The sequence below is a fragment of the Camelus dromedarius genome, chromosome 3 (genome assembly GCF_036321535.1).
Source record: "Camelus dromedarius isolate mCamDro1 chromosome 3, mCamDro1.pat, whole genome shotgun sequence".
NCBI lineage: Eukaryota > Metazoa > Chordata > Mammalia > Artiodactyla > Camelidae > Camelus > Camelus dromedarius.
Window position 1 is genome coordinate 88,653,913 of NC_087438.1, and position 13,033 is coordinate 88,666,945.

The window sequence follows — 13,033 nt, forward strand, 5'->3', positions numbered from 1 at the left end:
ATATGTTTTTACAAGGATGTGCCACTTTTTAAGTCCAAGTATGGCAACAGATGAAACTGGACTCCCTTGTGGTTACTCGGAAACATACACAGCTTTCAAAACCAGTCTGAAGGTTAGTCAGAGTGATGGGCGCTTGTACAGAAGAGGAAGCTGACATAGACCTTTAGGCCAGACAGTAATCCTGGGTGGCTCTGAGGGAATGAGGTAGTTAATCACCTCACCGGTAAGAGTCTTACTGAGTAAATACCTGGCAGCCCTGGTCATGAGCTTGAACGGCAGAGAGAAAAGTAAACGTCCACCAGTGAGTACCCAGCAGAGATGTTTGTTTAGGCTAAATTCTGAATGTCCTTTAGGGTCTAACTCGGTGTTGCTTCTCCTACCCAACCAGGGAACTGGACTGTGGAGCCAGCACACGTCTGATTCACTCTGTGTGCTGGGTCCCAGTTGCTGAACTAACTACTGAATGAATGAATGAATAGATGACAATGCAGGATGCTTGAGCTCCAACTGGGAACAAGTCTGCTTCCCATTTTTAGAAGTTTTGGAATTAGAAACTAGATCAATGGTTCTCAGCTTTTCTCTGCTCAATGAATACTCTGGGTGGTGACATCAGTAAAGGAATGAAAAGGGGAACACCCCTTGTTAGAAAGAAATATAAAGTCTAAAAAAAGCTTTCTAGCCATTCACTGAGCGGCCCTTCAGTACTGTATCACTGTTTACACAAAACTTTTAACTTCCTGAAAGCACTAGGCAATGTTTTCACATGTTGTAGATCTTCTGACCTAATATTACACCGCATCTCTTTCCTCTGATTGGCACTAGGTTGTACCCAGCTCTCCCTGATTCTGTCCATCACAGCCTCCACCTGTCAGGTATCTCTATGACAGTGTGTACCTGCACTGGTGGCAAAATGCAAATTCTACTCATTGATTACAATTGGCAGCTAATCCAGGAAGAGCTTGAGGGACAGTAACATCTGAGAATCACTCACTTAGAAAATCCTCATTCTGGGATGTTGTAGAAATAGTTCCTGTACAGGTGAGATCAGAACACCCCTAAAATGAACATTTCAACTCTAATTCTCTGAGCTACCCCAACTACAGTTACCTCAGCTATTATCTGTTTATTTATTTTTGACATAGCTCTCATGTGACTCTTTGCTAAGAGCATGAAGGTATTGATAGTATTAAGAATGCAAAGTTGGAAATGGCCCAAGGCAAGTTTTTGCCTTCTTTTTTTTTAATGGTTCTTTCTTTTGTTTTTTATTGAAAGTTAGTTTCAGGTGTATAGCAAAGTGATTCAGTTACACATATACACAGATATGTATGTATGTATATATGTGTATATATACATATGTATATATGTAATATCTATGTATATGTCATCTTTCAAAGCTGACATAAAACTGTGAAGATAGCCTGATCCAGCTGTAAGCAGGAGGCTCCTCTTGGCTGTCCTCTTTCTAAACATTTCTAAACCTGCACAACTACCACCATTCCTTCTCCTGCCTCCTCTCTGCCATGACCCTAAACCTGCATTTCCACTCCTGCTTTGCCTATTTTAAGCAAAGGCAGAAAGAGGGAAAATCATGGCAAATGACACATGCTTTTAAAAACCTTCTCAACAGAAGCAATTGTGATGACTTCAAACCCCGTCTGTGGCTATTCAGGTCTGTCCCTTCTCTCTGACAGATAAAAGAGGCTCTGGGTCTCCTAGGGCCTCTAGGTATGGGGTTAAAGCCAGATTATCTGGTCAGATGACAGAATCCTCCATGCCTCAGACAGCCATGGCCTTAGCAAGACTATCTGAGCTCCTGGCCAAAGGCCGCAAAGACCACAGGTGTTTGAGATTTGAGGACTTGTAGAGCTGACAGGACCTTAGGGACACACAGCCCTTCCTACTACAGACACAGAGCCCGGAGCAGGGAAGGGCATGCTAAGGTTAGTGGTGGAGTCCGGAAAATGCACTGGGGTGGCCTTGGGCTATTTCCAATACAAATAGGATGTGAGAGTTCTGGAGTCCCTTACTTTGTTGAAAAGCTTAAAAGACTTTTGTTATTTGTAATAGGTTTAGAAACGGAACAAAAATATTTTTGTTCTATGTGTAAAGAGGTCATTTAATAGTAAAATACACTTGTATGAGCAATTTCCTTTTTGGTGTGCACACTCTAGCTTGTCTCCTCATCAGCATTTTCGTTTAATATATGAAAACATTACAGTGGGAATCAAAGGCCTCATGCCATCTCCTTTTTTCAGCTTCCTGTTCCTTCTCTACTCCTTTTCCTATTGTCTTCTCCCTGTGCTACGGATGGACTTGTCCCCGACAAAATCCCTATGTTGAAGCCCCAACCCCAATGTAATAGTATTAGAGATGGTGCCTTTCAGAGGTAATTGGTTAGATGAGGTCACGAGCATAGGGCTCTCTTAATGAAGTTAGTGTCCCCATAAGTAGAATCAGAGAACTTGTAATCTCTTTCTCTACCATGTGCAGACACAGCAAGAAGATGGCTGTCTGCAAACTAGGAACAGAGTCCTCATCAGAACCTGACCACACTGGCACCGTATCTTGGACTTCTGGCCTCCAGAACTGTGACAAAAAAAAAAAAAAATCTGTTAAGACATCCAGTGTATGATATTTTCTTGGGGCAGCCTGAGCCAACCAACACACCCTGACTCTCCTCTCATTGTCTTTCCACCTTTCTCCCTCTACTACTCGTTTCTGAGAAGGCAGAGGGTACAGACCTAGTGATTGTGATTGCCTACATAATGCCACACCTTGCTGCATTTCTGCCCCTTTATCATTAGAATTCAGTGAAAAAGATCCCACTCCTGGGCATATATCCAGAGGGAACCTTAATTCAAAAAGATACATGCAAACCAATATTCAGAGCAACACTATTTATAATAGCCAAGACATGGAAACAACCTAAACGTCCATCAACAGATGACTGGATAAAGAAGCTGTGGTATATTTATACAATGGAATACTACTCAGCTATAAAAAAGAGTAAGGCCATCTGCAGCAACATGGATTGACCCAGAGATCGTCATTCTAAGCAAAGTAAGCCAGAAAGATAAAGAAAAATATCATATGACATCACTCATGTGGAATCTAAAGAAAAAGACAAATGAACTTATTTACAAAACAGAAACAGACTCACAAACATAGAAAGCAAACTTATGGTTATGGGGGGAGGAGGGAAGGGATAAATTGGGAGTTTGAGATTTATAGATACTGACTAATATATACTTAACAAACAATAAATTCATACTGTATAGTACAGGAATTCAATATCTTGTAGTAACCTATAATGAAAAAGAATGTTCATGTATAATGGAAGCATGCTGTAAACCAGAAACTGACACACTGTAAACTGACTATACTTCAATAAAAAAATATATATATACACACACACACATATATAAAGAATTCAGTGAAAAAGTATTCTACCTATCTTGCACTATTTAAAAAGTATTTTTGACCATTTTGCCTTTCAGAATGGCACTCAACTCCTTTCTTCATTATGCAAATCTGTAGAAAATAACTTCTCCTAAAGAGAAAGTAAAAACTGAGGGAAAAAAAGATTGAAGAAGAGGTAGAAAAGAAAGGAGAAGTTGACAGGCACAGACCGGGAGAGACACTCCTGATGCCCCGCGTCCCCAAGCCTCACGGAAGCCCAGTCTTCCCCATCCTGCCTGCTGTTCCTTTCCTTACCATCTTTCTCACTGCGTCTTCCCGTCTATTTTTTCCTCTCCTGTTGAAAATCACTTCAACCCATAAGAACGCATTCTCCCAAGCCCAGGTTTTCCACGTCTTCACCTTGCGGAGTAAACAAATTATCTATGTGCTAATGGTCGAGGACCAGCAAGCCTCCCAAATAACTATCTATTAACGATCCCGCTACAAGATCACATGCACCTGGGTCTCAAAGCGTGTCTATTCAAATGGAAACTCCAGCCCAGCACTACCCAACAGAAATACGAGAGACACAAATGATATTTTACATTTTCTAGCAGCCACATTTCTAAAAAGCAAACACAAATGAGTAAAACTGATTTTTAAAAATATATCTTAGCACAGCATACCCAAAATATACCATTTTAATACACAATCGATTTTTAAAATTTAATCAGATATTTCCCATTATTTTCAAACTGTCCTCCAAATCCAATGTGTATTTCATACTTACAGCCCATCTCAATTCAGACCAGCGCCATCCAGTTGCTCAGTGGCCACACGTGGCTAGTGGCGACCGTACTGGGCAGCACAGCTCCGAGCTGAGGCCGGGCATTCCCGCAGATCCGAGGAAGGCCCGGCCCTGCTCCGCTCCTGGGCCTGAAAGCACAGCCCCACTGCAGAGGCCACAAATTAAACGCTCCTTCGAGATTTGAGGGGTTTTTTCATTGCTTTTTAAGAATACTCAAACTACCACCTCCTTAAATATTACTGTTAGGATTTCAAATATTCAGAGAAAAATTCCTCCATGAGTTTTTGAAACGTACCACTTAGCTAGTAATAATTTGTAGGAGCTCTCTCTCAGAACACCCCGCTCTCCTCTCCTCGCTCTTGTGACGCCGAAGCGTCGTGCCCATGCGCAAGTCGGTGCTCGCGTTTTTGCCCCGTGATCTCGCGAGAGTGATGATTGCCAATTAGTTTTATTTGCTGAGAAATGGGTGAGTCCTGGTCTGCGTGGAGTACCGCAGTAAAGCAGGTGTGGAGGTACACGATGGTAGCAGGCTTTTGTATCCTGGACTGTTAGGTTTCTTTTAGGTGCAGCTGATGGGTTTGTTTTCACTGGGGATTGAGTAAAGGCTGGACCTTCAATTTTAGTCATCAGCTGTCGACAACATGTGTCAGGTTCACTCATATTCTCTTGGCTCAATTATTCCTGGGATTATCCTCAAGCCCTTGACGTCCCTTACTTCTTACAGCTGAAGCTGCCTTTTACACACCTCTGAGGAATTATGTTAATGGTAGAAATTTCATGATGCGAGTGGTGAGGAGGGTAGGGCTGCTCACGTCTAGTAGAATGAGGTTTCCTTTCAGCAGCTACATTTGTTTGATGACTGCCAGCCACAAATCTTTTATCTCTTTGTTGGAACCCCTCTCCCCTTCCTCACTCAAACCTTTATCCTTATCTGCGGGGTTAGCTGATAGAAATTGATAAAGATAAGCTTTTACATCAAGAAAGTACTTTTAATTTTATTTAAGACATGCCAGAAAGTCTTCAGACCTAAAAACAAATTAAAACTCTATACCATGCTAATAGAATTTTCCTGATCACCTCAAATTACACCCCTGCCAACTTTAAAGCTGACTTGGGTTAAAAAAACTAGTCTTTTCTCACTATCACTTTTCCCAGAAGGGGCAGTGGCAGCATTTTTCCCCCAATCAAATTAAAATTCACATTCAAGTGTATTTCTACTTGATTGTAACTCTTGTGAAAGACTCTTAAGGAAAAAGATAACATGAAATTTGAGATGGCTATTGTTTGTAGATTGCATATTCAAGGACAGCTCATTCTCATGGTTAATTGCAAGTTAAATGTGTATAAAAGAGTTGGCAAAGACGGATTCTCCTCCCTCTCCAGAGGCTTCTACATTCTTTTTTCACAAGCACCCAGAGTCCTTCCCCACACTGGGTCCAGATTCCGTTCTCAGCCTATCTGACCATATGACGCAACATCTGTGTTCTCTTTTAAGAACGTGAGAAATGAAGCTTTTTCATCTTCCCTCTCTTTGACTGCTGGGAAATCCAATTGAAAATATTCAGACTTTGCTTTTCTTGTTTGCTATAGAAGACAGCTTGCTGGGAGAGTCCTGTGGTGGTCTCCCACCTGTGGAAGAAGGTGATCGGAAAATCAGCCTGATCGTGGAGTTGTCAACCCAGGTTTCCCTTCAGACTGAGAAGATCACTCAGCTGGAAGAAGTTTTAGAGGAAAAGGAAAGGAAGATTCAGCAGCTGGAAGCCGAGCGGGAGCCCCATCCCTTCCTGGAGGTCGAGGACTCTGCAGAATGTTTACAAGAAGCCCCAGTTTTCCTTGATAATAGCATCACTCCTGTGGTCTATGATGAGGATATGTAAAGATTCCCAGTAAGAAAACAATAAAGGTTTGTTAAGTGTCATCAAGGTGAAGTCCAGAGTGCAAGTAGTCTCCTTATTGGCAAACTCAAGTTCAAGTTCATGGGTTTAACTGTATCCTATAAGGTTCACATTGGAAGGAAACAAAAAAGGGGAAGTCTTCAGATGCCAACACTTAATGTTTCCCTTTTAGATATGCATCACATAATCCACACAGCTGTAGAATACTATGTTTTTAGACATTCCTGGTAACATAGGGAGAGGGAAAAACACAAAACTAGACAGATGGTCAAAGAGCTTAGCATCATTCTCTTACCAAAGGTTTGTCACACTGCAAGGGAGGGCTGGCATGAATCCCATTTTAGTATATAGCTCAATGGTGAACAGAAAGCCATTGTGGAGGGCAAGCTTCAAACTGGGGAATGTTAGGGTCTGAAAAGTAGAACCATTGCCAGCAGAGGAAATAGCTATGATGTCTGTCCTTCTGTGTCCTCTGGAATATATTTCTCTATGGCATGTATTTTATTAACATTTAGCAAGGGTAGAAATGAAATAAAACCAAAGAAGTCAAAAGAAAGAAAGAATGGATGAATCAGAGCTGCAGTCCTTTGGGGAAAGTGTCCTGGGACCGCATTTCCTTGGGAAAACAAATAATACTGATTCTTTCTTTATGAGCAAGACCAAGACCAAAGCAAAATATACTATTATGATTGTACCCAGGAGCTGTGGACAGCACAAAATGATGTCAGGAAAAACAGAGGATGAGCAAAGGAAAGTCAACGTGTAATTAATGGAATAGAAAATATCATATCCCTCTTCCAGGCATCCCTTTCAAATGAACTATCTTCCAACCAAAGAGAGCAGCTAAGCACTAACTTTAAGACCTTGGTACTTAATTCTAACTCTCCTGGTACGGCATGACTCAGGCAAACAGCTATAGCTCTCCCATGAGTCTGACTGTATTGCTACGTCTTGATTTAATTCAATCAGTTCACCAGATATTCATTAAAACTCTTCTACCAGGCACAGTAATAGATGTTAGAAATATCATAGCAAACATGAAAATCACAGTTTTTTTAATCATTCAGGACTTCATAGACACAGTGAAGAGTCTCTTTAAAGTGAGGGTGATTGCAATAAGAGATGAAAAATGGAAGAGAAAAGTGGATGAACATGGAGGTAAACCTGCTTAGCACTGCTGTAGTAGAGCTCTTAAATTAACTAAGCAGGAGTGATCAGTAAGAATGCATGTTCCTGGACTCGAGTGTATGGCCCAGGAATATCCATTTTAACAAACATGCAGTATTCCTGATGAACATATTCCAGGAACTGCATTTTAAGACACATTGGTTTAGGGCTGGATTCAAGCAGAGCTGTCACACTTTTGTTCCCAGATTAAAAGACTATCCCCAGAGGAGAACTGCTCCTTGAAAACCAGGGGGAGAAGTCTTTGACAGTATGTAAAGAGTACAAAATCTGATTATGAATCCTGACCATCTGCAAAACAAAGTTTCCAAACCTGACTTTTTTTTAAAGGAAGTAACTGGGTTTTGGGCTCATGGTAGTTTTGCAATATTGACTCTAGAGTTTCATTACAAAAACAAAAACAAACAAACAAACACCACAGGTTCTACCAGTAGGTTCTGTTTTCTTATGCAACTAGAATTCTCCTGTATTTGTATATAACTTCAGAGTTTCACCTGAAATGTCTGCATGTATGTTCAGGTATAGTTCATTATCAGAAATGAAACCCACTTACAACTCTGTGATGATGAATACACACCTACCGCAGAAAATGACTCAGAGCACTTTTCCAAGTTTCCAAAAGAAGCTTTTCCATGGAGTCTACATCAGCCCCTACAAAGCTCATTTCAGAAGTCCCTTGTCTCTGGTCCCTCCTTCTCATGTCCTCAAAACCTATGGTCCCCTGGGTCTTTCATGCTTCTCTGGTACAGACCAGATCTCCCTGCTCCAGCCTTGAAGTTCTGCCCATTGCATCTGACACCATGGTAACACTGAAGGTTGCCATGTTTTTACTGTGCATTTCTGTAGAAAGCCTTAAATCTTTCAGTTTGTTAAGAGTGGACTATCTCCAAGACAAACTCTCATCTCTGCAATTTTGATGTGTTGTTATGACAATCAAGTCTCCATCTCTTTATTTCACCAAAGATTGTCTTAATCCCATGGGATACTGAGGCTGAGAAAGTTGAAAAATAGGGAGAGAAAAAGAAAATGCCATCACACCCCAAAAGGAGGGTGTTTGCTTCTAGATTAATTTCCCCCAGCTAATGCCTTGGCTAGCCCTCAGCATGAAAGTAGCCTCACAGTGGAGATAAAATAACAGACAGAGCTAGAACTGCTGTTAATAATTAATTGAGCCTGTCACCTGTAAATATCTAAGGACCAGCCACTGAAAAAGAAAGCATGGAGGGTCATATTACCCTGCTAACCCATCTTTACAAGAAACTGATCTTGACTCACGTCTAGGCTATCCTCAAATCAGAAGTGGGGAGATTTGGTCCATAGGTGAACAGACTTACCTCTGTGACATCTTAGTAACAAGAACTCTTTAAATATCCAGGTTTTATGGGATGTGGGAGGCAGTGAGAAAAAGTGTTGCAGACCTCTGGCTCTGAGGCATTGCTAAGTGAAAAATATGACATTACTTGCTGATCATTTATGCCACTGTATGCCCCCCAAAGTTCATTTCCATTTTCTGCCATTTCTCCAGAGAATTGGATTGTGCCAAATACCTGCATCAGACAAACTAAAAATCAGATTATAACCCACACTGTAAGCCAAAATCTCATTTTCTTAGGAGCAAGTTGGATTGCTGAAGTAGACTACTGATCTGTAAACTATCTGGTGTAAATATCACAAGGTGATTAGCATGCTGATGACCTTGTTTCTTAATGGAAATTTAGCAAATCACCAGGTAATGTATCTGGTTCAAAATAATTGGAAATCCAAAAAATCATAATATTTAGCAAGTAACTAAAGCCATTCTCAAAATATTCTAAAGATTTTTACAGAAATATATACATAGTTTTCATTCTCCTTTTTCATTAGTTATGAACTTTCCTCAGAGAGAAAGTTAAGTTGAATGTGTGGTCTGTCTAATTAAATAAATGTTGGATTTAACAATTTACTTTCATTGTGATGTCCATGGTAAGCTGAAATGATGGTAACACACTTGTTAAAGACTAGCAGGAACTCAAGTCATTGGAGAAACCGACCCAGAAATGTGACGGAGGTGCCCTAGGATTCAATGAAGTTCAGCAAAAGCAAAGAAACTATAATATTCCTGCTTAAATGCATTTCTGGGAAAGAATGAATTCAATCAGGTTTTAGTCATCTCCCACAGTCTCTGCTTATTCCAAAACCCAATCATTTGCTTCTACATTACACTGAAGTAAAGAATTTTTGCTTTAACTCAATAAATAGAGAAGTGCTGATGAACATTGCAGGCCCAAGTCAAAGTAATATTTATTTGGCAATTATCAAGTATAGGGACTGCAGAGGCAAAAATATTCCAAAAGACATAAGAAAACAAACATTGTTAAAGGACTTGGAAAATCAGATGCCTGAGATTCAAAAAGTCCAACTCTCATAATCTGAAAAAATTAGACAAAAAAAAGTAAATTGTAAAGAATAAATCATTATTATAATTGTCCCCCTGCTATACAACAAAATCTTTTATTAAGATTTCCCATACACAAGAGAACTTTTTTGCTCGTAGAGGAAAATCAAGTTCAAGTAGGAAATAACCTTTTTAAAATAAAAGTACTAGTACACTGGGACAAAGTTCACAGCAAAAGACAGGGCTGGCCATGAGATTTCCCATACCTAATGAAACTAGGACATTTATGGTAAAACAAAACAAAACCAAAAACAGTTCTTATTCCCAGTTTCCCAGAGAAATTGAGCATCTGGAGTTAGATACTCAACAACATGAACCTGTGGCGGGATGACATTTAATTGTCTGACCATTTCCATCCCAAAGGTTTACATTTGTTTTTTATTTAACAAAGAATGACCCTTAGTGCTCAAATCCGATAATACCAATCCTTTTTTCTTGGATGGAAAAAAATCACATGATGTGTTATCTAATAACTCTTGAATCCATTTTCTTAAATGTCACAAATAAGCTTAAACAAGAGTTTGTTATCTGATGTCACCTTTTTCTAAGAATGATGATATCACAGGCAAAGGATGTCAGCTGGGTCCAAGCTTCCACTGAGTCGTACTCCCCTTGAAACTGATAGAAATCCCACCTTCCTGGTGACTCAACACCTCAATCTAACATTCTCACCCTGAACCACTGCAGCTTCAGAGAATGTCTGTCACTGTCACCTCCTGCCACACTGTGACTGCCTACCCCCCACCCCCGCACTTCTGCTCTGATACCCTGATGAGCTCAGCCAGGATCAGAGGCATCTCCCTTAGCTCCTTGAAGCACAGCCAAACCAGTCTGTGGTATTTGACAAAACCTCATCAAATGCTTGTGAATAATCAAGATATGGTGCAAAAAGTCACACAGTTAGTTCAAGTAACTCACAGGCCTAAACTTAAGATCACAAGTTCCTGCTTTGTTCTCAACAGATTCCCATGTGGCAGACACCAGCTCAGCCACTACTCATGCATTTCACTGCCGACAGCCTATTTCTTTCCCCAGAGAAAGGAGCAGGTTTTTACTTCTCCTGGTCCAAAGCTGTTCATCTTGAACCCCAGGATGATTAATGATGACAATATTCTTCTTCTGGAGAAAACTCTACCCCACCCACAGGGTGTGGTCTCTAGCCTTCATGGGCTCTAAACATATGTCCTAAAACCTGGGTTATTCAAGCTTAAATAACGCCCTTTGTGGGATACCAACAGTCCTATGAATATCTATGCTTAGGAGGAAATGATCCCAATGTATACTACTTTGCAGAACGCTAAGTATCAGCCTATACTTCTGCATTCTTCTGTAGATAACGGCACCTTCATCATCAAGAAGGAGAAGTAACGATTTGCTTCACATTCCTGCAATTAAATAACCATCTTTGTAATTTTTCTAATATAAGGGAAGGCTTCTCCAAGGGTGAATTAAAATTATAACTCTAGAAATCCAGCTGCTGGTAACTTATATGGGAATTCTTGCACAAAACAAAGTCTCTTTCCCTGCCACGGCACCCTCTACCACTCCAAGGACCATACAGAGCAGCATCACTATAAATCAAACTAGAAATCTTCTCACCACACTGCCATTTTTGGTATAAGTTTCTGGGTTTTTTTAAGTAGATTAATAGCCAGATGTATGTTCTCTCATTCACTCAACAAATATTTACTGAGGACTTACTATGAGCTTGTACTTATTATATGCTCTATCAATCATGTCAGATGTTTAAATTTAGCCCAAGTTTATATATGGAATAATAGAGAGTTTATTTTGGTTTTAGAGATGTTTACTATAGCTTTTAAGTATGTTAAATAGGAAGTTCAAGAAACAGCTGCTAAAAAAGAAATCAGGAGAGGGAAAGGTTCTCTATCACAGTTTCTTTTATAAATACATAGGAAATTGGTTAGAGGGTTTTTTTAACCCTCCATGGGCTTTCTTGAGTAGATGAATGCTACTTTGTAGGGGTGAACAACTTTCAGAGAGTCAGGTCATATACAGTCTAGTCTGCAGGAGACTGCAGGTTCAGATGCCTGGAGGAAGGTCAGGGGATGGAGAAGGGCTGTGGCTCCCTTTCCACTTTACTGAAGAAGCCAGGAATTTAAATTAATCTAATTATCCTCTGGGAGTTACTTGACCATATTATTTTACAATAGAAACTTAGACTCATTCCAAAAGGTTGTTCTTGAGATTGCATCTTGCTGAAATCTTTAACAAATAGAGATCCTAAAGAAAGAAAAAAAATGTTTTTCCATCTCGATGTTTGCTCCACAATTTTGAAACACAGCATTTATCTCCTGAGACATCAGAGTGTTTGTGAATCAGGAGCTCAGGCTGTGGAAGGCCTGTCTGTAATGGCAGGAGTTGTTTGAAGCATCAGACCATACTAATGGATTCCTGAAATCTAATCAAATATTGAAACTGAAAAGTGTAATTTGAGAGAATATGTTTCATTCTGCTATTTTTTCAGTAAGAACTGAAGAACTCAGTGCATACCAAGAAAACAGAATTAGGTTTAAAAAGAGAATCATTGTCTATACTGAAGTTTCTTTTCTTTAGTAATCAAAGTCAGAAGATAAAATACTCGGGTTACAAACCAAAAACCTGGAAAATCTCTTCTGTGTGATGAACCCAAAGAAAATCTGTTCTCTTTAGCACCAGTATTCACCTTTAACAGGCTGGAATATCGTGATACTTTTTCCCCAAGAAAACTGAGGTAAATTCATAAAGAGTTCTGAGTTCCAACACACAAATGTTCTGTTACTCTAATGAACTCTCTATAGGAGGAATAAATCCTTAGATGAAATGAAAATTGCTAAGTTCCTAGTTGGAAAATAGAGAAACAAGTTATTTATTTATTTTTGGGTCTACTATAGTTGGCTTTCTATATGCTTGATTAAATTATGAGTGTTTCAACTGTGTCTTGAGCAGGTACTACTATAATTAACTATAGTTGTTAAACACTAAACAGAGAACTGCCAATCTGAACTTCACAGCCCTTCCCCAGATAAAAGAAAACAGAGAGTTAAATGTTTTGTGTGTTGCCAGCCAGCACTAGTGATAGTGAGGTTTGTTATAGGATGAGTTTGGCGGAATTTTCCCAAGAGCGAAGTTAATTAGAATTTGCCCTAAAGTGAGATAACGTGGTAAAGCACATGTCTTATATATATTAGATGCTCATAGATGCTTTTTCACTCTTCCTGATGATCTAAATAGCATTGGACTAAAAGGACTTTTATGGCATTTTTATAAAATAAGCAACTTAATTTTCCTGCCAGTTTGAGAGCACCTTAT

The 13,033-nt window shown here is 39.7% G+C and overlaps 1 protein-coding gene across 1 annotated transcript in view; it reads left to right on the forward strand.

Annotated features, from left to right (window-relative positions):
* The window catches only part of CCDC192 (coiled-coil domain containing 192), a 171,362-nt gene extending 165,278 nt beyond the window's left edge, over positions 1-6,084 (forward strand). The window contains exon 6 of the mRNA XM_064478786.1: positions 5,798-6,084. Within this exon, the coding sequence (XP_064334856.1) occupies positions 5,798-6,084 (287 nt within the window). The remainder of the gene's footprint in view (positions 1-5,797) is intronic.
* Positions 6,085-13,033: the final 6,949 nt, after the last annotated feature.